Consider the following 21,072-nt stretch of genomic DNA (forward strand, 5'->3'; position numbering starts at 1 on the left):
CTGGATTTCAACAACCACTGACAGCCCATTGCTTTTCCCTCTCATCGTGCATTCAATTACAGTAACGGGTTTTTGTTGGTTTTTTTTTTTGGAGTGGGGGGGGGGGGGGTGCCTTTAAATCTAAGCATTTTTTTTTTTGGCAAAGGAAAACTAAGCTCCCTGATCATGTACATTCCAAGATCATTAAAATAAAGGTTTCATATGAACATATAAAATGAGATCTACCAGACATCTTTTAAAAATATTTTGGCAAAGCATGCACAAACATGTCAACTGACATGGAAACTCAACGTTTTTAAGGTACTAGTTACATCATGACTTGACTACTTTCAGACAACCATTCGTCTAGACAAGGAATTATAAATATGCGGACCTGTGTATCCAAACCATGAAAAGAAAGTAAGGTTTAAAAAATACCACAAGTACCAGAAAAAAAAAAAATAAAGAAAAATGCAACCAATTCTGTTCATTGAACAGAGGGAGAGAGGGTTTTTCCTCATATGTGTGTACACACACATCTCAATCTAAAAAGCACTGGCAATCTATACATATTTTAACTTTCTTGAAGGTCCCAGTTTGTTTAAGTAGAAATATATCTCTAATATAACGAACTTTTGATGAGGCTGAAAAAATATAAGATTATGAGACTCTGGAAGAATGCAATTTTTTTTTTGGGGGGGTGGGGGGTGTTTTTCCCCTTTGCCATTAATACAAGACCTTTTAACTTTAAGTATATCTATAAATCATGCAATGTTAAAAATGCATCAACTATATAAGCTTCTACCAATCAAACCTAGCAGCCCTATGCTCCTCAAAGGAGCAACAAGGAATAAACTAAACTAATCAAACCTTACTGAATACAGTTTCACCCAAACATTTTTTTGCTGATTGGGACTATAAATCTGAATCTGCATGAAGACCGTTGGGCTCATTTGTTGCTGAAGGTTGCCACTAGCATTCTGGTCAAAGCTTAATGTCTTTTGTTGTGAGTGGTTACTTAAAACCTGCTTGAACGAATTTCAGACATTGTTTGTTGGGCTAAGTGCTTCCACTGATGTGAAAGATCTACAGAGCAAAAAAGAAACACTGTTTGCATAAAGCATCTGCACCAAAATCATATCAACAAATGATATGGGCAACAAGTGTGAACTAAAGGATAGTAACTTCTAGATGCAAAAGTTAATTCCTTAAGAATTAAAAAATCTGACTTATTCTGGTAACTTTTTTATCGTAGCCCATTCGTGAACTTGGGCTGACGTACTTCAGCAGATGACTGGTTGAATATCTCCAATATTTGCTCTCTCACATGTTCCGTAAGAGCTGCAACGTCTGTCTGTTTCATCCCTTCTGTTGACACAGGGGGCAGGCAGGTAATTGTCAGCTTTCCTATGAAAAGTCAAAGTTTGTTTTGACAATTGGCCTTGGTGTCTGTAATGGCTGAAAACTATACAACACTGAACTTCCATTTTAACCAAATGCAACTTAAGAGCTTCAAATTGTGTATGGCAACATGGTGAAAAACAAAACTGATGAGACCACAGACAGATTACAAAAAAATTAATCCAAAGATCTAAATGAATCTACAGAATTAAAACAACAAAGAAATTTGCAGGGGGGGGTGTGTGTGTGTTTTGATGTTCAGCCAAGGCATGGGGTTTTAAAAAGATTTACAAATATATCTGAAAAGGGAGATTGTAACAAGGATACAGTAAACTTCAGTCCCCAAGACAGTAGTGAATGATACAGATACCTAAGGTTGACATTTCACACATCAATGCTGGAGTCTTATATTTTAATATTCTCTAATTACTAATGTTAATTCATTCCATATGGATGAAAAGCAAAGGAATTCATCGCTTAGAACTGAACTGGTGGAACAAAGTACAATGTGTTCCAATATTTATACCAATTAACCTACAATAAATACAACTGTCACTGACACGCCATTTTAGAGAGCATTTTTTGGAACATGTAAGTGATATGTTTGCCAAAAAAGTTTTTTTTTTAAGTACTAAATTCAAATCAAAGATTGTAACTGCATGAAATGGAGAGCTGCTGTCACGAAAGGAGGTTACAGAGCAGAAATTAAAAATTATTTACACAACATGATGAAATATTTTATTAGATTTCAAATATTACTATTTTCCTGTCATTTTTGGCTGCTGGAGTACAAATCCAACTCTGAGTAACCAGCAACTGTCTCAAACATGGTGTTTGACAAATGGACTCCTTGTTGGCTTTCAAATATAACAAAATACCTAATTGGTTGGTTATTTTAGCTCCCTAAGTGAAGTAATTCATAGTAGAACAATTGCTAAAGGTACAAACAGTTTCTTTCCTTATTTATTCATTTACACACAATGCAATGTGTTTTGTGACACTACTTTGTTTGCATTGCATTGTGCGAATCAGGTACTAGTTGTGAAAAGTTTACTTCTGCAGACACAAAATGCTAATTAATGGGAAAGAGAAAGAATTTAATAGCTGCAAAATGTGGGAGTGAGAAAATCAATCTCACTACTAAACAGTGCCCAGTAAAACAATCTCTAATCTGTGAATAACCTTATCAGAAGAAGGCACTGACAAGATCATTTTGCCACCTTAACTCCTAAGTAATTATTTTTGCAAGGACTAAAGCAGCATGCACATTTTTTGCCAGCACAGCTCAAACCTAATGGAGAGCTAAATTTAAAAGTGTTTGTGCATTTTACACAATTTAACAATGGCTTCTTATGATATGAGATACACTGGGGTTGCATTCTGAACCATCTTTTCAAACCAGAGAAATTATTATCTGGATCAAATTGGTTTTCCCTTTTGTTGTGGAAGTCATTGAAATACTGGTTCTTACCTGTATCAAATCGTTTTTCCCTCTTATTGTAGAAGTCATTGTAAGAAGAAAACACAACTGGAATAACTGGCACCTAATTATTTTCAAAAAACAGAAACACATTCATAATATAATATCAAATGATACTTTTACAAGAATGCAATTTAAATATCTGGATTAAAAACATTGAAAAAGAAATGTGATGCACTCATATCTAAGTACAGATCTGCAGATCTTGTTCCATGATTTGATAACCTATTATCATAATCCAACACTGCAAAATGCTTGGTTCTCATAGCATTTACCTGAGCCTGAACAGCCAGGTGAAAGGCACCTTTCTTGAAGGGTAAAACCCCTCCATCATGGTTGCGTGTTCCTTCCGGAAATATAAAAACCTTTACCTGCACAAGGTAAAAAAGCCCCCTTTTTTTTATATTGAATATTCTTGGCAAGTATATTCACACAGTATTACAGTTGGCCATGAGAGCAGTCTTGCTGGAAATCTATGACCTACACTGGCAACTACATGACAACTGACACCTTAAATCCTTAAACTTAGTTTCCCACAAATATAAGAAGCATGTGCACTCTAACACATGTACACACACACATAAACATGCACTCTTCGCAAGATTAGTATCATTGCCTTTTTATTGCGGATTCCAGCTGCTGTCTCCTCCATTGTACTCAAAGCTTTTTCACGATTCAAGCGATCGATAAAGATGGTTCCAGTCAGGATAGCCGCCAGACCGAATGAGAACATATAGCGGAGCTCCTTCTTGGCCAGTGCCACACAGCGATCTGGCCAGATCGCCATCATTCCTGTGGTCATGTGAACACTTCAAATATTTGGCAAACAGCTTTCATTCCAGCGAAAGGTTTTATACCAGATAATTTTTCTAACCAGAAGTATAGAATATATAATAAGAATATATTATTTCCACAATCATTTATTTCTTAAGGTTTCTTTCAACCACATCTAACCTAGCCCTATAAGGTTAACAATACACATATTTCACAAAACCAGGAGGCAATGCCTTCAAAATTGAAACAGGTAATCTGAGTATGATAGGTTGCATGACAATAACACTACTCTCAGAGCACAGAAACCCACAAAGATCTGTGATGACACAGTGCTAAAGGTCCAATAATAGCAGAAACAAAATGTTCCAGAATCTGTTTGTTGGTAGCTTACCAAAAAAATCAAGTGAAGTCTGATGATTGGCTACAATGATACATGCCTCACTTCCCTTCAGATGCTCCCGGCCCCGCACCTCAATGTCTATTCCAAACAGCTTTCTCAACTCATTGACAAAAGTGGCCACATAGCTGCATACAGCAAGAAAAGTTAATATATTAGTATGTTTAGATGCTAGCGACCAAAGAAAGTTAAGCCAGTGAATTATTGATAATGCATAAGAAATACAACTAAAATGATATGAAAATGGTTATTATTTTATCCCAAACCATCAATTAAAACTATGGATTTAAAAGCAGTTACTAAATCTTCACAAAAGTATGTTGCCAGAAGCAAAATCCAAATGCACAACCCATAATTTCCACTGTTTTGGTGATAAACCTTTTACTGGTACGTGCTTCATCAAACTTTTCCAGTTTGACAATATCCCTGATACTGCATGGTAATCACAGATTTTGATTATCAAGTTAGTAAGTATTAATGCAAAATTACCATATTATTAAACCTGCTGTGTTGTGTTGCTATTTCAAATACTATTTGTATTGATTATACTTGCCTGTCATACGTCATCAATTTTCATGTTGTTTTCCTAATACATCTAAAACATTTTTTTCTCTCTCTCTTGGTTGCATGAAATTACTTTAGAATTACGCTTAACTCACTGCAAATAATGATTAAGTTTTTAATTTTAACTTCTACAACACTGAGTTTTCTTTCGTTCCCAATACTTTAACTTATGTACTGCTTGCGATTCCCAGAGTTTTTACTCTCATATCTGCTCCCTCTCTCGCACGCGCGCAGACACACACAAACAAGGAACTAAGGGCTCGATTCAGCAGTATCAACACTATTTGTGATTGAACTAAACTCGCTGTTCAAACTTTTTTTTCTACATCATAATCGAAGTTACTCACCGATAATTTTCCACATCGCCTGGACGCCATAGAGAACACAATATAACAGCAACCGCGACAAGTTGTACGCTCGTATAGTAAAGAAATATTTTCGCATAGTATTTGAATGTGCCGTTTAATTCGTACAACAATGGTAAAACTAGAAGAATTGCAATGAAAACCCATTGGACGACTTCAAGCGCCATTTCCACATGGGTCTCGACTGCTCAGTTGTCTATATTGGTTCAAAGGTCGTCTGTCGTGGTGTTGTCTTGTTTTACAACAGGATACGCAAGAATTGATGACGTCCGAAGTCCTGTTTTCCGCTTAGTCTCCACCTAAGCAAATCAGTTTGAATATTTTTGCTATTAACAACAGTTTACGTTTAAATAATTACTTTAACAATCAATCAAAAAATGATTATAAAGTATAATTGCAGAAATCGTGTGCCAAGCAAGGTGTGTGCATTAACATAAGAGTGCACACAGTCATGGAGCTAGGGAGATATTGATAACGATAGTCTAGCATTCTTCTGGTCGCCCTAGGCGACCCAGGGGCAAAGTCCACCTCTGATAGCTGATGATGGTTTTGATAACAAAATTCTACGGCACTAACCGGTTAACTCATCAGCTAATATCAGTGATATGATGATAAAATATTGAAAACTGAAATACTGTTGTGTTTTAAACGTGAAGTTCCGGTGACCGAAATCATGGACGTGGGGTTATAAGTTCGTGCCGAAATGTTATCTTTTGTTTACTATAAACTGGTTTGTGCAACGACTCTTTTCGGCACAGTTTTCTTATCGCGTGAACTCTCGACGACAACAGCAAAAATGGTGTACATGTATGCGGAGTTATCAAATAAATAAATTAAAAAAATATCACTTAACCTCCGTCGTCTGCTCGCTGAAGTCTCCCGCTGTCGTCTGCTACCCGCACCAGACGCTAATATTAACCGGTACAAAAACTAAAATATCCCTATCACGCAGTTTATTAAAGCCAACTCATCGGCACACAACGAAGGTCAGCTCTTATACTATTTTTCGCTAGTGCGAAGTGGAACTGTGCTGCACTCTTTCCTTGTCGAGCCCTCAGATCGGCTTTCATTCAGTCCGTGTTCCCTTCGTGCAAGGAAAATGGCTAAACGCATAGCAGTGATTGGTGGTGGATGCAGTGGGCTTACAGCAACAAAATGTTGTCTGGATGAAGGGTTGGAACCTGTGTGTTTCGAGCGAACAGATGAAATAGGAGGATTATGGAAATACACCATGCACGTAAAAGATGGACAGGCCTGCGTCATGAGGTCTACGGTGATCAACACGAGTAAAGAGATGATGTGCTTCAGCGACTATCCTATTCCTAAACATTACCCAAACTTCATGCACAACTCGCACGTGTGGCAGTATTTCAAGGATTACGCAAAGCACTTCGGTCTCACAGACTACGTCCAATACAACAAAGAGGTGGTGATGGTGAAACGGGCGGAGGACTTCTCAAAAACTGGACGTTGGAATATAGAATGTATGCTTTTAAGGAGAGAAGTTTGCATATGAGTCTTTCATTGCATGTTAATGAGAGCTTTTTTTGTAAGCATTTACATTTTTTACAGGTATTGAGATAAACTTGAAGTCATGGGGGGGTACTTTTGTATGCGGTGCATTAGGCTCCTAACGATATGTTTACATAATATATTCACCAACTTATATATATATACATTACAAAATCTTGCCTTAGGCACCCACAGGACCAAAAGTCAGTTGCTAATAGGAATAGGTCTTTGCCTGTCATATTGTGGTTGATAATGAGAGCTTGCAGGATCTTGCTGCAGTTCATAAAAGGCCTCTGGGTTTAGATGGACAAAATGTCACAATGTGCTTGTTCCTGCAGCAAACTGAAGTCATGTGCTTTGACAAATAAGTCATGTGCTTTGACAAAGTCACTCTTGATATCAATGACTTGAGACTTGAGTGCCTCCTCTGTGAGATAGTCTTAACTCATCATCATCATTGTGATTGGCTGTGGTGACAACTAAAAACAATATACCACTAAATCTTGCCATCTTTGTTTTCTGCCATTATCTAAGTTAAGTTGTGTTGAAGAATGAGGTCAGTTGACTTTTTGAAGTGTATCTGCTTGTATTCCTTCTTTTGTTTCCCTCTTCTTCTGCATCCCTTTTCAGCTCCTCTCATGATTGTCTTCTACATACCTGTACTGTTTCTTACTGTCTCTGAACAGCAGCCCTATTTTTCAGTAATTGACCACAAGAATGGAGAGACATGGAGCGAGAGTTTTGATGCTGTTTTAGTCTGCACTGGCCACCATGCTGAGAAGAATGAACCCTCCTTCCCAGGACTGTCAGACTTCAAAGGCAAGGTTCTGCATTCCCATGACTACAGAGAACCATGGGAATTTGTGGGCAAGAGAATACTTATTATTGGCATTGGAAACTCTGGTGGTGACATGGCTGTTGAACTAAGCCGGGTTGGACAAGTAAGTGTGAGACAGTATTGTCTAAAGATGCTGTGCAATAGGGACTAAGTAATTTAGTTACCTTGAAACTTAAAGCCAATAAAGTATTTGAAAATGCCACAAACTGAGATACAATGTTTTATAAAACTCAAATCTGTGAAATTTTCACATATTAGCTTTTAGTTTCTCCTTGATGTTGTTTCTGTGTTGCTGCCATATTTAAAAATCTGGATATCAGTATTTGGTCTTCATGTTTCTTATTATCTCGGATAGGTTTTAATTGTTTCTCTCTTCTGTTCTGCATTTTTATTCAGTTTAATGCTCACTAGTAAATAGAGTGCAAACTGATTAGATATGCTGTCCAGATTTTCACTTAGGCATACTTCATTTACTATAGCAGTGACCTTAATTGAACTGTAAGGAGTATGCTGATCACCTTTTTGCTATTTAACATGTCACTGGTCAGTTTTCTCCTGCTATCACATTTTCGGCAATGTTTCTGCACATTTCAGACTTTTTTTTAAATGATGAATTTAAATAATACAATTTGTTATGTACATTCATAATATATACACATTAATTTTCTTCAGGTATTTCTTAGCACACGAAGAGGGACATGGATTTTGAGCAGAATCTCAAATGGTGGCATGCCGGTTGATATTGCTTACATTCGCCGATTTATTTTCAAGTTCGTTCACTTTTTACCCAGATCAGTTCTTAACAATTTAGCTGCATCAACTTTGAACAAGCGGATTGATCATGCCATGTTTGGTTTAAAGGCAGATTTTCCTCCCCTTGCTCAACATCCTATGGTCAATGATGACCTTGCTAACCGCATTGTATGTGGTAGTGTGAAGATCAAAACAGACGTCAAGCAATTTACATCCAATGGAGTGGAGTTTGTGGATGGAACTTTTGAAGATAACATTGATGTGGTCTGTATTAGCTTTATTATAACTGAGTTTGTTTTTGTTTTGTTTTTTAAACTCACCTTATTGGGAGTTGAGCACTAAAGTCTAAAGATTTATGCAGGTCAACTTACCATACTGACCAGTCAGACTTTTTAGATGCACAGAAGACTGTTTCTAGAATAATGAGATTTTCACTGTCTTTGGTTCTAATCACTTTGTTGCCTTTTGATACATCAGGTTATCCTTGCCACCGGTTACATCTTTGGCTTCCCTTTCATCGAGAAGGATGTGGTAGATGTCAAGGAAAACCGCCTGCCATTCTTCAAATACATGTTCCCTCCTGACCTGGAGCACAAAACACTAGCCACGATTGGTTGCATCCAGCCTCTTGGTGCCATCATGCCCATTGCCGAGCTGCAGTGCAGACTAGCCACTCGTGTGTTTAAAGTGAGAGCCTTAGCCATTCTCTCTCAAAACTGTTGTATCAAACTACAATAGATTGTTATCCATATTCTTACATACTTAAAATTTTGAGGGAAAAGTTTGAAAAAGGAGTTTATACACAGTGCAAATTACTTTTCGGCTATATTTTTCCTTGCAAATGTTCGGCAGGTGCTGTGAGTCAGATAAACATGGTTCTGGTTTTTCATATTCCTTTTCAAACACTTTGAAGTTGAATACTTTACAGGGAGACGTCACACTGCCGTCTAGAGCACAAATGTGGGAAGATATTCGAGCCAAGGAAGCACACATGGCAAAACAATATGTTAAGAGCCAGCGGCACACAATTCAAGTGGAATACATCCCCTTTATGGATGAGCTTGCAGAATTAGTAGGCTGCAAACCAGACATTGGTAAGCTCCCTTTTCCACTGCTTTTCTATGATGGTTCAAGTTTCTCTGTTTTAGTTACACCATTAAGGTGCCCATTACCTAATTATCACTGCATAATTACTGAGGTTCTGGGATGAAGTCAACGTGAGCAAAGGGCAAAAGAAATAATTATTTCATTATAAATGAAAGATGTTACTATGGTCCATTAAACTGTTACAATGTCACCATACAGATAATGAGAGATGCTACCTCAGGTCTTCAAACTGTTAACAATGTCACTGTAGAAAGGTGTACAGTTAAAAATATTCAAACATTTTTCTGTCCAGTTGAGATTTTTAAGAAAGACCCTAAGCTGGCCATGCACGTCTTCTTTGGTCCTTGCACGCCATATCAATTCCGGCTGACTGGTTCTGGTAGGTGGGAAGGAGCGCGTGATGCAATAATGACTACTATGGACAGAGTAAGGTTTCCACTGGCCACACGATGCAATCCACAGGAAAGCAAAGGTGCACTAGTTCCTCATCTCCTGAAGCTGCTAATCATCATTGCTGCGGTGATTCTTTTGCGTTTCCTTTTTGCTTAGTGTGGATCTTCCTCATTGACTGAAAGTCATATATATTTGTTTTTGTTTGTTTTTTTTTGTTTTGTTTTTTTGAAAGAACTTTATCTTAAAGACTAATGAAAATATAACTTTCAACATGACAAAAACTTTTGTAAATATTCCTGGGGAAACTGACTGGTGTTTCTGGAAAATTAACATGACCTCAGTAATTGTGGAGATTTTGTAATGATGACTCAGGTTCTTTTCACACTGTCCAGTAAATATACCTCAGTGATTACCAAACTTTTTAACTTGTGAATGAATGAATTATTTCAAACAGGGCCCAGTAAATTGTCTAGGAAATATCAAAACTAACTGAAAAATTGCAATGAATTTATGAATGTTATTCAGTAATTTTTTCATGCCAATATTTTCTACCTTCATTTATAGCTTATTGAAGAGTGAAACTTTGAATTAACATGTATTGAAGAGTATTTGCATACATTTTGTTTTAATGTTTATGCATTATGATTGCTGATGATTTATAGGTGATGTTAATAAAACTAATGTTTATACACCTTTTATATATACAGCTTTGCATGTTGAACTTTGCTTTACTCTGTATGCATTTTTAAAAAGCTGATCTTTGGAAATATCTGTGAATAACATGTAATAATGCCAACATTTGGAAGCATTTTAAATGTATCACTATTCAGTATTATATATATTCTAAAATGGATATGATATCCCACCATTTTTGGTTTTCATTTATTTTTTATATTTTTGTCATTCTACCTGTTGATGATTTTTAAGTGGTAGAGAAAGGCAATTCCTATTGTTTTCTGCATAAAAGTCATGAGGAGAAGGTATCCTGGAACACTTTCATTTGTTATAAATTTATATATAGAGAGGGAGAGTTAGCTACATATTACAAATCTTTACAGATGCACGACTGATTTACTTGTTTATGTATTCTGCTAAATCATTCACTATTATCAGCATGTGGTGTTCCTTTGTAAAGTGACCAAAATATTTAAGTCTGCCTGAACCAGAACTAATGGATATTTGTCACTATCAGTTGATCTGGCATGTTTCTTTATGATCAGATGGCATTCCAGTAGCTATCTTCATCAAAACCTGAAGAATCAGGCAGCTATTGTGCTTCACTAGGATTTGTTAATCATAAGAAACGGGTAAAAGTTTTTAGAATGGTGCAAGCCATTCTTGGAGTAGAATGGTGCAAGCCATTCTTGGAGAGAACCAAAAATTTGTGAAATAACCATAGCCGGTGATACAATATAAATAAATATGAAGGATTTTTATTTACACACATTATTAAAATATAATTTACATACATCTTTTACTTTATTTTACAGTTGATAGTACGGAAGTCAGAGGACACTTTTAGCATATTTTGTACAGATAGTAATTTGTACTGATGAAGCTGGAAAATAAATTTGTAATTCATTACAGATAGAATTAGTTTGTGCCCTTTACTAAATATTGTACAAGTAAATGAGATCCAGAGTGTGAATGAAACACTTACCAGTAGCATAGGAACTAGGGGGCAGGTGCCCCCTCAAAAAAAAGATATACTGAGGAGGCAAGAATGTGAACGTCGTTCACTGTCTGCATGGAGTTTGATCCCATCCCTCTTCCTACTCCACTCCAAATTTGTGTGTGTGCGTGTTGCATCAAGTGATAGTCTGTATCTTATCTCACTTCTTTCTCCAATATTCAGTCCACGTTTCGCAAGGACATTCACCGTGACCTGAAGGGGTCAAAATCTGGTTCTGTGTACACGTCTCCAACAGCGTGTCGCTCAGTGCACATGGTATAATAGGTACCTGAGAACTCGATCTTTCGTGTCAGGGACCGTAGACGGTACGTGAGTTCCTAGAAATTGCTCTAAAGGTATGTAGTAGTACAGTGTGGACCAATACCAGCAACTGTCAGATTAACCGTTTTACAATCTCCATCTGTCGCTCATCCAGTTTTGTGTTTTGTTCACAAATACAGTGATACCTCGGTTCTCGAACGCCTTGACTTTCGACCAAATCGGTATTCGACCAGGAAATTCGAGAAAATTTTGTCTTGGAATCCGAACAAATATTTGGAACTCGAACATCCGAACGTCCGAGATGAGCCGAGTTGAGCCGAATGGCGTTCATTCGGCCCAGCGCGCCTTGCTTGCGTCATCACTGTGAGTGCAGAGAGTGAGAGAGTCACGTTTTTGTGGAGAGTCATGAAATGTGTGCAAAATGGGCAGAAATCGCAAATTTTGTTAAATAACATCACCCTGATAAAGTGGTAGCAAATAGAGCAGTTAACATTTTTAATGACAATGTTATGTCCACTTTCCGCAAAATTTTGCAAAGGAGAAAAAAACAGCAAACAATTGACAAATTCTTCCGTAAAGAAATCAGACAAGCAACTGCAGAGCAAGATTCTGATTCTCCTCAGCAAAAGATACAGAGAACAGAAACACCCGAAGAGCAGTTACCCTCTGTTTTTATTGAAGAGGACTCCCCTTCAAAACAATAACTATCCCCCTTCCCTCCTCCCTCCACATTCATTCCCTCCTGCCATAAAGTTTGGGTCAGGTACAGTAAATGAAACACAATTTACTGTACTGTACTGAACTGTACAGTACATTTTTTTGGTTTTGTTTTAATAAATACACTTTTATTTCTTATTTCTTGTTGAGACTCATGTTTTTCTACATATTATATACAAATTAGGCCAGTAAATAGGCATTTTCTGGGGCTTGGAACGAATTAATCCAGTTTCCATTATTTCCTATGGGTTTCATTGCTTCGGTTCTCGAACAATTTGGTTCTCGACCGTCCTCCCGGAACGAATTATGTTCGAGAACCGAGGTATCACTGTACCTCACTTACCCGTCCTTCTCGATGGTATGATGACTGTTGACAAGTCACCATCCCCTACAACGTTTTGATGAGCCATCACGGTCAGTGGACGCAGCCGGTAAAATGGACGCGCTGTATTTTAAATTTATTGTTTTTAACGGAGAGGTTTGTGAAACTATAATATAGTATATAATATACAGGTATACACTCGCCCACTCACAGACACACATAACGCACGCGCGGGTTGTTCACACGCCCACTCTCGATCACACATTCACACCGCAATCGCGGGTGCACACACACATGGAAGAAAAGCGAGCGGTAGATGAGTGAGAAAGTTGACGGGGGAGGCCGGAGTGAGTTGGAGGAAACTACTCGATCTTTCATCTTTTGACCCCAGACAAACATGAGAGGAATATATGATAGCACTTATCTTTCCCTTCACTCAGCCGCACGGCACGAGACAGGGACTACATCTCCTCTAGTTCTGATTTCAAGTACTTCCACAATGGAGACGTCAGTTAAAGTTAGTGAACAAAACACAAAGCTTAGAAAGAAATAATTTTAGAAGTTACAAAGTATTTTAAAGACCAGCCTGAATGGTTTGCGTTTTTTGCACATATCGGTAGATATATGCGATATAATGTATGGCAACACACGACAGCACGAAACCATTTTTGTATTATGTATTTATTTCAAGCCTTTAGTTTTCTCTTTGTCTATAGCCATCACCCCATTTCAGGGTAGACTGCCAGCTGAAGCAGGAAAGGTAACACATTATAAAGTACTGCAGAGCACCATAAAACAGTAACATTAGACATTATTTTCAAGATAAAACCGCAATATGAAACTCGTGACGAAAAAATAGAAAATAATAATAATAAGAAGAATGCGTGATTTGTAAAGAATATATACATATTGACCAAGGGAACATTCAAGAATCACAACAATACTTTGGCGTTATTAAGGAAATTTATCGAAGTTTCTTGCATTAATGAGATGGTTTAAATTTATAATGAGCCTTTTTGATTTATGTATGAGCTGGTAAAACGTACTGCCGATCAGATGACTTAGAAAATATTTTGGAAGGAATCGAATTGAGCGTGAACCTATCAACAATCAATGAAGTCCCCACCACCACCTTCTCCTATTCCCACCATTTCCTTGTTATGTAAAGGTATCTTAATTGGTGTTTAGGTAATTTATCACAACATAACATGTTACATTTCCAACAAACGAAAAGTTAGCGGTAGGGATTTTAAAAATTAAAAATTTTCTTTAAAAAATATGTTTGAACATTTGTCTTTTCTAAATCGTACTTTTCAGTCAGTATACCCCCAAAAAAAAAAAAAATTCCTGCTAATTCAGAAGGTTCATTAACGATTTGCAAATATATCTAGTTAATCTTTGACGATAATGTATAACTACCACTGTGAATAACATTAATAATCAGAGGCAAAAAGAATAAATCCTGTGTACATGGAGCAGCTTAACTGTTAAACATGTTGTTAAACATGTTGTACAGCGGATTTGAAAGTGTCGGTTTTCTCCTGTGTTGTACAAGCCATAATCTCATATAATATTGCCCTGTATCAGCATTTTCTATCATGTGCTTTTAGAGAAAAATAAAAAGTATGAGGATGATAACCACAGCGATGGCTAACAGGTGAGCGAGCAGTCTCAGGTTGGCGTCAAAGCGGCGAGGGACGGGCTTAGTGCTGAACGGGAATCGAACCCTGTCCATGGTGGTAAGGACAGCCTCCCGAGCTCCAGCCCACGACCCCGGACCGTGCAGACGATATGTGTAGGGGGTCACGGGCCCCGTCAACAGGGTCCAGGCTAGTTTCGGGTCAGACAGCAACAAGGAACCTGTGGAGAGAGTTCAGAGACAATGTAAATATGTATTAAGAAACTGTTCATAGGTACATAAGAAAATGTTTCTGTCAGACAGGAACAAGAAACATGTGGAAAGAGGAGACAAAAGTAGGTAAGGAGAATGTTGACAGACTATTGCACGTGCTCTTGCTTTGACTTCTTAGACTGGCCGAGACTAGAGCTGTGGCCTGGGTCAGTCCACAATAGACCGAGTCATTTTGAGAGGGTCATAATTCACATGGACAGCGAATCTTATAATTTTGCAGAACATGAACAATTGTTAGTAACTGATGTTCTCTACTACGTATTAATATGACACATCACCAGCAGTAAGTTAAGTCACGGACGTGCTGCCATACTCACCAATCTGCGGCTTGCAGCCGATGAGATTTGCCAGCTCGTCCATGAAGGGCACCCAGTCCACCTGGATGGTGTGGCGCTGAGTGTGCACGTAGCGTTGTGCCACCTCTGACTCCTTCTTCCTGATGTCCTCCCACATCTCGGACCGCGACGGCAACTGTGCCTCGCCCTGCTCCGCCACCCACAACAACACGAGTCAGAAAAGGTCGAGCTGTGTGTGTCTGTGCGCTTACGTGTACAGTGATTATCATGTTATGTGCGTCTGTCATCATTATCAGTTAATCGCTAATTTGCTTTAACCTGCAAAACAAAAATGTCACTGAAACATTCTAGCAGCCAGTTAACCACTCTGATAACCAGTTGACAACTTTAAACTAGATCACGTGATCACAGCCAGCAGTCCATGAGAAATGTCAGGTCTTGCCTTAAAGACTCTGGCCGCCAGTCGACACTGGAGTTCAGCGGCTGGCATGATGGCGCCCAGAGGCTGGAAGCAGCCAATGAAGGCGATGGTGTTGTGCTGCAGGTCGGGTGGGAAGCAGAACTGGTAGAGCCGAATACGGTTCTGCTGGACGTCGATCACCTCCTTCTCCACGAACGGGAAACCGAAGATGTAACCCGTGGCCAGCAGAACCTGTGCACGAGGCAAATAACATCAACGTGTGTTTGTGTGACGAGAATTTACTGGGTCAAAAAATCCACCTCATAAATAACAGTATATTTGTATTGCATGACAAAACAAAAACAAAAACAAAAAAATGTAGCGTGTGTTGCACTCGACGGTACCCCTCGGGTATTTATATTTTTGTACCATTTGTACCACAGTTATATCGTTTGTAAGTCCTTTGTCCACAGTCCTATATTGTCGTGATCAGTCAATTTATTAACTTGTACATACTGCGTCTATGTTGTCCACGGCACTCTCGTCCACAAACTCCACTCCATGTGAAGTGAATTTCTTGACGTCAGCCATCACCTTCACTCGCCCGGTGATGATGGCATTCGGCAGGTCATCGTTAATTACAGGGTGTTGTGAAAGAGGAGGATCTTCCGGTGCCAGACGATACAGGTAGTGGTCAAATTTCCTGCGACAGAGACGAGTATGCCATCGATCCCTGTCGTCTCTTCATTGGTTTCGTACACGTTACTCATCACCTGTTCCTTTTCTTCAGTCCTTATTTGTTTTCTTTGTTCGACAACTATTCTCGTCTTTATTCATCACCTATTCTCTATATTTCAAGAATTTAGTTTAGGTTTAAAACTCATTTTTTCCATTCAGTTTTTTTTTATAATTGACTAATTTCCCCCTCTTTTCACTTGCCTCAATTAACAAACTAAGGTAGATGAAAACAAAAGTGCCAACACACCTGTTGAGTTTTGCCTTAAGGAGTTGCTGCACCAACCACAATGGAAGAAAGCTTCGTATCACAGAAACTAAACGGCTGCTGAATAAAAGATCGGATGGCAGACCATTTCCTTCGTTGACCCTGTGGAATAACCATCCGCCCCGTCGGGTACTCAAGTACACTTGCTGAAAAATATCAAAGCACAAAAAGGTGGCAACACATGAAGCATACTTTAAATCGAAGACATTCAATCAGTAATCTGCTGCTGTGTTTCTAGGCAACAAATAGGATGTTTCCCTTATTGACTATGTCTGGACCAAATGTGAGGTGTTAGATGCTTATATATAGGAAGAGCAGAGCTGTACTACCAATGGCAGGTACAAAAGATTTTTAAAAAGTATTCTCAAGCTCTCGGTTACTAACAGAATAATATAGAATGTTATGACGAGCGCTAAGAGGATATTGTGCTTGTTAAACGTTTACCGCCGCGGCCTCTGAATTACGCCTGCTGTATTTTGATCTACTGGAAAGAATTTTGTATTATCTAGAGATGGATGAATGAGAATAGTGATTATGTGTGGTTTACATATTATTACATAAAATGGATGAATAAGAATCGTGGCTTGTGATGACATTTTCTAATAGGGGATATGGGAGACGAAGGGGAGGAGACTGGAACACCCGGAGAAAACCTCCGATGGCCAGTCCTTCGAACAGGTGTCACAAAGAGAGAGTGCCCTGAGACGAATTCCGAAATAAGAACAGCTACTGAGCACCACTAGTGTTTTGTTTTGTTTTTTATGTCGATTTTATTCTACTGACATCGATTTGCAATGTTTACCATGGCGACGTCCACGTGTTATTTTTACCTTGGACACTTTGCTGAGCTCCACCGCCAGGTCCACACCGGAGTTGCCAAAGCCCACCACCACAACCCGCTTGTCCTCCAGCCCCTGGGCAGTGCGGTAGTCGTGGGAGTGCTGTACCTTGCCCTGGAAGTCGCTCAGGCCGGCGAAGTGCGGCACGTTCTTGTCCGCGTGGTGGCCCGTGCACACCATCACAGCGTCAAACGTCTCGCGGCTCGTGTCGCCGGTCTTGTGATCTCGCGCTGCAACACGTGACAGTGAACACCCTGAATAAACCGCTGTTTCTTGAATGGCACAAACTCCTTGAAAGGTTGTCTACTTTGAAAGTAATTAAATATGCACGCAATGTATTGACACATTAAAGAATAAATAAAATACTAAGCTGATTCAAGATGAAGATGCGTACACTTCGCCGAACAGACGTGGACATCGTCATTTGAGTGAGTGCCCAGACTGAGTGCGCGTGCATGCGTGCGTGTGAGAGAGAGAAAGAAGAAGATCGAGATATCTTTATTTGCCGCACCCACTAAGCTGCATCACAACATGTCCTCCCCACCGCGAGTCATCGACAATTGACTATGTTATTAAATTCAAGACATATACATGTCCTAGCACACGTGAACTCGTCTCAACCGCTGGTTCCTTTCACTGTAAACAAGATGGCCTCGGCGTGCTACACATCTGCGCACTGTGAGAACATCCAGGTCATCTCATAATTACCAACTTAGATTGTGACATCATCAACGACCGTGTTATCTAATTGACACTGCGGAAAGGGTAGAGGTCGTTGGCGTGTAGACGTTAGAGGCACTGACTCTCTGACTATCCAACAGCAACAACAACAACAACAACAACAACAAGAGGAAAGAGGAGTTTGTAACTTACTGTCAATGAGCCAGCGTCCAGACTCCAGGAAGTCAGGGGCTCGCTTGACGCTCACCACCTCCATGTTGTAGCGAATGTAGTCAGTCAGGCCGAAGTGTTTGGCGTAGTCCTGGAAGTACTGCCACACGTAGGTGTTGTGCATGAAGTTAGGGTACTCCTTGGGGATGGGGTAGTCGCTGTAGCACATCATCTCCTTGCTGGTGTTGATGACCGTTGACCTCATGACGCAGGCTTGGCCGTCCGTCACCTGCTCCGTGTAGTGCCACAGGCCGCCCAGCTCGTCGCTACGCTCGAAACACACGGGTTCCAACCCTTCATCCAGGCAGCACTTGATGGCCGCTAGTCCACTACACCCGCCACCGATCACTGCCACCCGCTTCGCCATGCTGGAAGATCAGCGACCCGCTACGAGATCTCAATAGTGTCAGCTGTAGCGTCCTACACAGTAATGATACAATAATCATTCATAAATTAATTTTAGTAATAAGGAATTATTTGAAAACTGTCACTTGACGGTATCCCGATTATTGTGGTGTCTTAGGTAACTTTGTCTGCCCCTATTATACCAACTTCTTCCAAGTCTTGAAGCCTTGTTCAGTACAGCGTAGTACAAAGGTTTCATAGTTTTATTTCTCAAGATAATGATTATAAACAAGATTTTGCTTCGCGCGAGGTTCGTCAAGTTCCCGAGGGTTTCTGTTGTTCCACTCACTGGAACGTTTAACAACAACAAAAAAAGAAAACCAACAAAACAAAACAAATCAAAAAACAAAAAAAAAAAAAAAAAAGCTCAGCGTCCGAGGTCGTCGGCGGGGCGGGAAAACGACCTGGCTTGACCCGGCTAGTGACTTGCCAGTCTAGTCACGAACTTGTATTCCGTCATCTACTTGAATAAGTAATGTGAGATGCTAAAGGGTGACGATGTAGGCTCATTGGTTTTGGTGACGCATTTCAGATGTACATTGGTGTTGTGATCTGTCTTGGTGCTGTGTTGCGTGTGTGTGGTTGTCACTTTTTCTATTTTAAATAAATTAAATGTATGTATACTGTTAATCCCTGGGGATTGGCTGGAATAGTCCATCGCCTCGGGCGGATCAGCGACCTCTGACGGTGGCAGCTGTGAATTAATTAACCTTTTACTGTGGACCTACATTCAGGACCGAAAGTCGCAGTGCAAAGGTGCACGAAATTTTTAATAGTAGGAACTGGGGCAGACTTTTCAAGCTTTTAAAAACCAGCGAACCAAGTCGTCTCGCTGCCATCTTCCTTCACTCAAGTAAAAAAAAAAAAAAAAAAAAAAAGACTACAAACAAACCGACAATCAACAATTTAATAAAAATAAGCGTCAGCAAACAAATCGAATAAAAAATAAAAGTGCAAGAATTGAGGAGTGAGAGTAGAGCAGATTTTCAAGCCCGTTGTTTGTTTCAGCTGATAATCGCATGTATGTAAACCACTACCAGAGGCTAGCGTTCCTGTCCTAGGACTTAAAAGTACACAATGTGACTATATATATATAGTACACAAGATGACTATGGTGGCTCGAAGCTTCTCTAATCTTGATTCCTTCAAATGAGGTTGTCTCGACCTGCCAATGATCTTTGTTTATGTCTCACGTTCTCAGAGCTGACCTGAGGATGAACTCGATTTTATACCTGCTCGTGCTGGTACTGATGTTACGAAAGCTCAACGAAGTAATGTATGGTTCATTTGCACTGACCAGGGCAGTGTGTATGTTGTATGTGTGTGGAGGGGAGGAGATAGATGGTGTGTGTGTTGTGAAACAATGTCCAGGAAAATTTGATTTCCTTCGAGAAACACCAACAAAGTCGATTTGTCCAATGTTCGATTCTCCTCGTGTAGCGGTGAAGTTTCTGTGTAACTCGCCTGTCAACTTGGTAATGTTCAGATGGGTGGTTTGGTGGTGAGGGCTTGAGTAATGTGAATACATCTTTTCCACCAACGGAACACTGTTTACACAGCCTATACTGATTAACATTAACTCGTTCTTGACCCAACAGCTGCATTGCCTGGACAATGGTAGGCCTCCGTCGAAAAGGAATTTCTGTAAATGGTTAATCTTCTGAAACACAAGTGTAAACTGCTAGTTTATTTTGTTTCGTGAGCAGCTGTTTGTGTGTGTGTGGTCTGCTAATAAACATCTGTTACTTACCTTCGTGTGATGAGAGTCTGCGGAGTAAGATGTTTGTTCTCAACAGTCCTGTGTATCGAGGTCTTCACGCTTTATACAGGCGGCCAACAGCGGGCAACCATTGAAAACTTATCATTGGACGCCGTTTCTTTTAGGTCACGATAAAGAATAAGTAGGCCACACTTGTTTTGTCAACAGGCTTCTTCACCAAAACATACAGCTGACATTTATCAAGGCTAAGGTCGTTCCCTGATTATGTTCGGTTCTTCAGGAAGTGACGTATTAGAGAACCATCTTTTCTCCAGGCCAGCTCTTTTGTGAGGGCAGTACTCACCCATCCACCCGTTACCGTTTCTGGGTCGACTGGGAAAGTTCTCTGTGTCACACTGCGCTGGCAGTACCCGGGGTGTGTTGCCTAGCACGTAGGGAATCGAGTGAAGCTAGTCTAGCGAATCTAGCGGTTAGCGAAAGCTAGCGGTCCCGGTGCAACCGGAAGACAGAGCTTCAAGATGGCCGACATGAGGTGAGGTTTGAATGCAATCTTTGCTTCGGAAGCTACACCCCGAAGTGCTGTAGCCAAGTTGTCGCAAATGAATATCGAGCTTGCGGCCCACCTGTCCACAGAAGTAAATCAGGACAAAAGTGAAAATTCCAACGCGCATGTCGTCGATTTCGTCGCAGTCACCGTTCCACCATACTCTTTCAAATCTCACTTTCGAATATTCCCGAACGCCTTTGATGCATGTTTATGTAATAAAATGTAAATAAAGTAAAATTTAATTAACTTAATAAATAATGTAATAAACTTAATAAAATATAAATAAAAAATGCCAAAATCAATTATACGGAATGTGAATATATTAGATATGTATATATCTCATAAATGCATTTACTAAATGTATCTATAATTATACTCACACACACAAGATATACACAAATTTTCTTTTGAGACCTTTTCTGAAATTGTTCAGTTTATGCAGGCTTGGATTGAGCCTCATCTGCCGCAGGAAAAGGGTTCAACAATAGAACCAAGCTGCTTGC

At 39.6% G+C, this 21,072-nt stretch overlaps 3 protein-coding genes across 5 annotated transcripts; 1 reads left to right on the plus strand and 2 right to left on the minus strand.

The window, feature by feature from the left end:
- Nucleotides 1-98: 98 nt before the first annotated feature.
- On the minus strand, nucleotides 99-5,941 carry LOC112575307 (1-acyl-sn-glycerol-3-phosphate acyltransferase alpha-like). 2 transcript variants are annotated; one of them, XM_025257069.1, is made up of 8 exons: nucleotides 5,814-5,941; nucleotides 4,943-5,259; nucleotides 4,026-4,159; nucleotides 3,477-3,652; nucleotides 3,136-3,231; nucleotides 2,852-2,924; nucleotides 1,262-1,386; nucleotides 99-1,065 (listed from the first exon to the last, which is right to left on the minus strand). In XM_025257069.1, the coding sequence occupies exons 2-8, from the start codon at nucleotides 5,125-5,127 to the stop codon at nucleotides 1,039-1,041; spliced, it is 816 nt and encodes a 271-aa protein (XP_025112854.1). In that variant the 5' UTR covers nucleotides 5,128-5,259; nucleotides 5,814-5,941; the 3' UTR covers nucleotides 99-1,038. The 2 variants fall into 2 exon arrangements, with proteins under 2 accessions (XP_025112854.1, XP_025112853.1); XM_025257068.1 differs by having other exon boundaries at nucleotides 99-1,386.
- Nucleotides 5,942-6,022: 81 nt separating this feature from the next.
- Nucleotides 6,023-10,888, plus strand: LOC112575306 (dimethylaniline monooxygenase [N-oxide-forming] 5-like). 2 transcript variants are annotated; one of them, XM_025257066.1, is made up of 6 exons: nucleotides 6,023-6,444; nucleotides 7,175-7,413; nucleotides 7,983-8,327; nucleotides 8,541-8,750; nucleotides 8,992-9,157; nucleotides 9,463-10,888. In XM_025257066.1, exons 1-6 carry the CDS (start codon nucleotides 6,060-6,062, stop codon nucleotides 9,717-9,719), a joined length of 1,602 nt encoding a protein of 533 aa, XP_025112851.1. In that variant the 5' UTR covers nucleotides 6,023-6,059; the 3' UTR covers nucleotides 9,720-10,888. The 2 variants fall into 2 exon arrangements, with proteins under 2 accessions (XP_025112851.1, XP_025112852.1); XM_025257067.1 differs by having other exon boundaries at nucleotides 6,380-6,509.
- Nucleotides 10,889-14,050: 3,162 nt separating this feature from the next.
- Nucleotides 14,051-20,177, minus strand: LOC112574740 (dimethylaniline monooxygenase [N-oxide-forming] 5-like). Its single transcript, XM_025255973.1, has 8 exons — nucleotides 20,053-20,177; nucleotides 17,880-18,317; nucleotides 16,998-17,236; nucleotides 16,150-16,313; nucleotides 15,681-15,867; nucleotides 15,207-15,416; nucleotides 14,786-14,951; nucleotides 14,051-14,416 (listed from the first exon to the last, which is right to left on the minus strand). The coding sequence occupies exons 2-8, from the start codon at nucleotides 18,262-18,264 to the stop codon at nucleotides 14,163-14,165; spliced, it is 1,605 nt and encodes a 534-aa protein (XP_025111758.1). The 5' UTR covers nucleotides 18,265-18,317; nucleotides 20,053-20,177; the 3' UTR covers nucleotides 14,051-14,162.
- Nucleotides 20,178-21,072: the final 895 nt, after the last annotated feature.

The sequence above is a fragment of the Pomacea canaliculata genome, linkage group LG11 (assembly GCF_003073045.1).
Source record: "Pomacea canaliculata isolate SZHN2017 linkage group LG11, ASM307304v1, whole genome shotgun sequence".
NCBI lineage: Eukaryota > Metazoa > Mollusca > Gastropoda > Architaenioglossa > Ampullariidae > Pomacea > Pomacea canaliculata.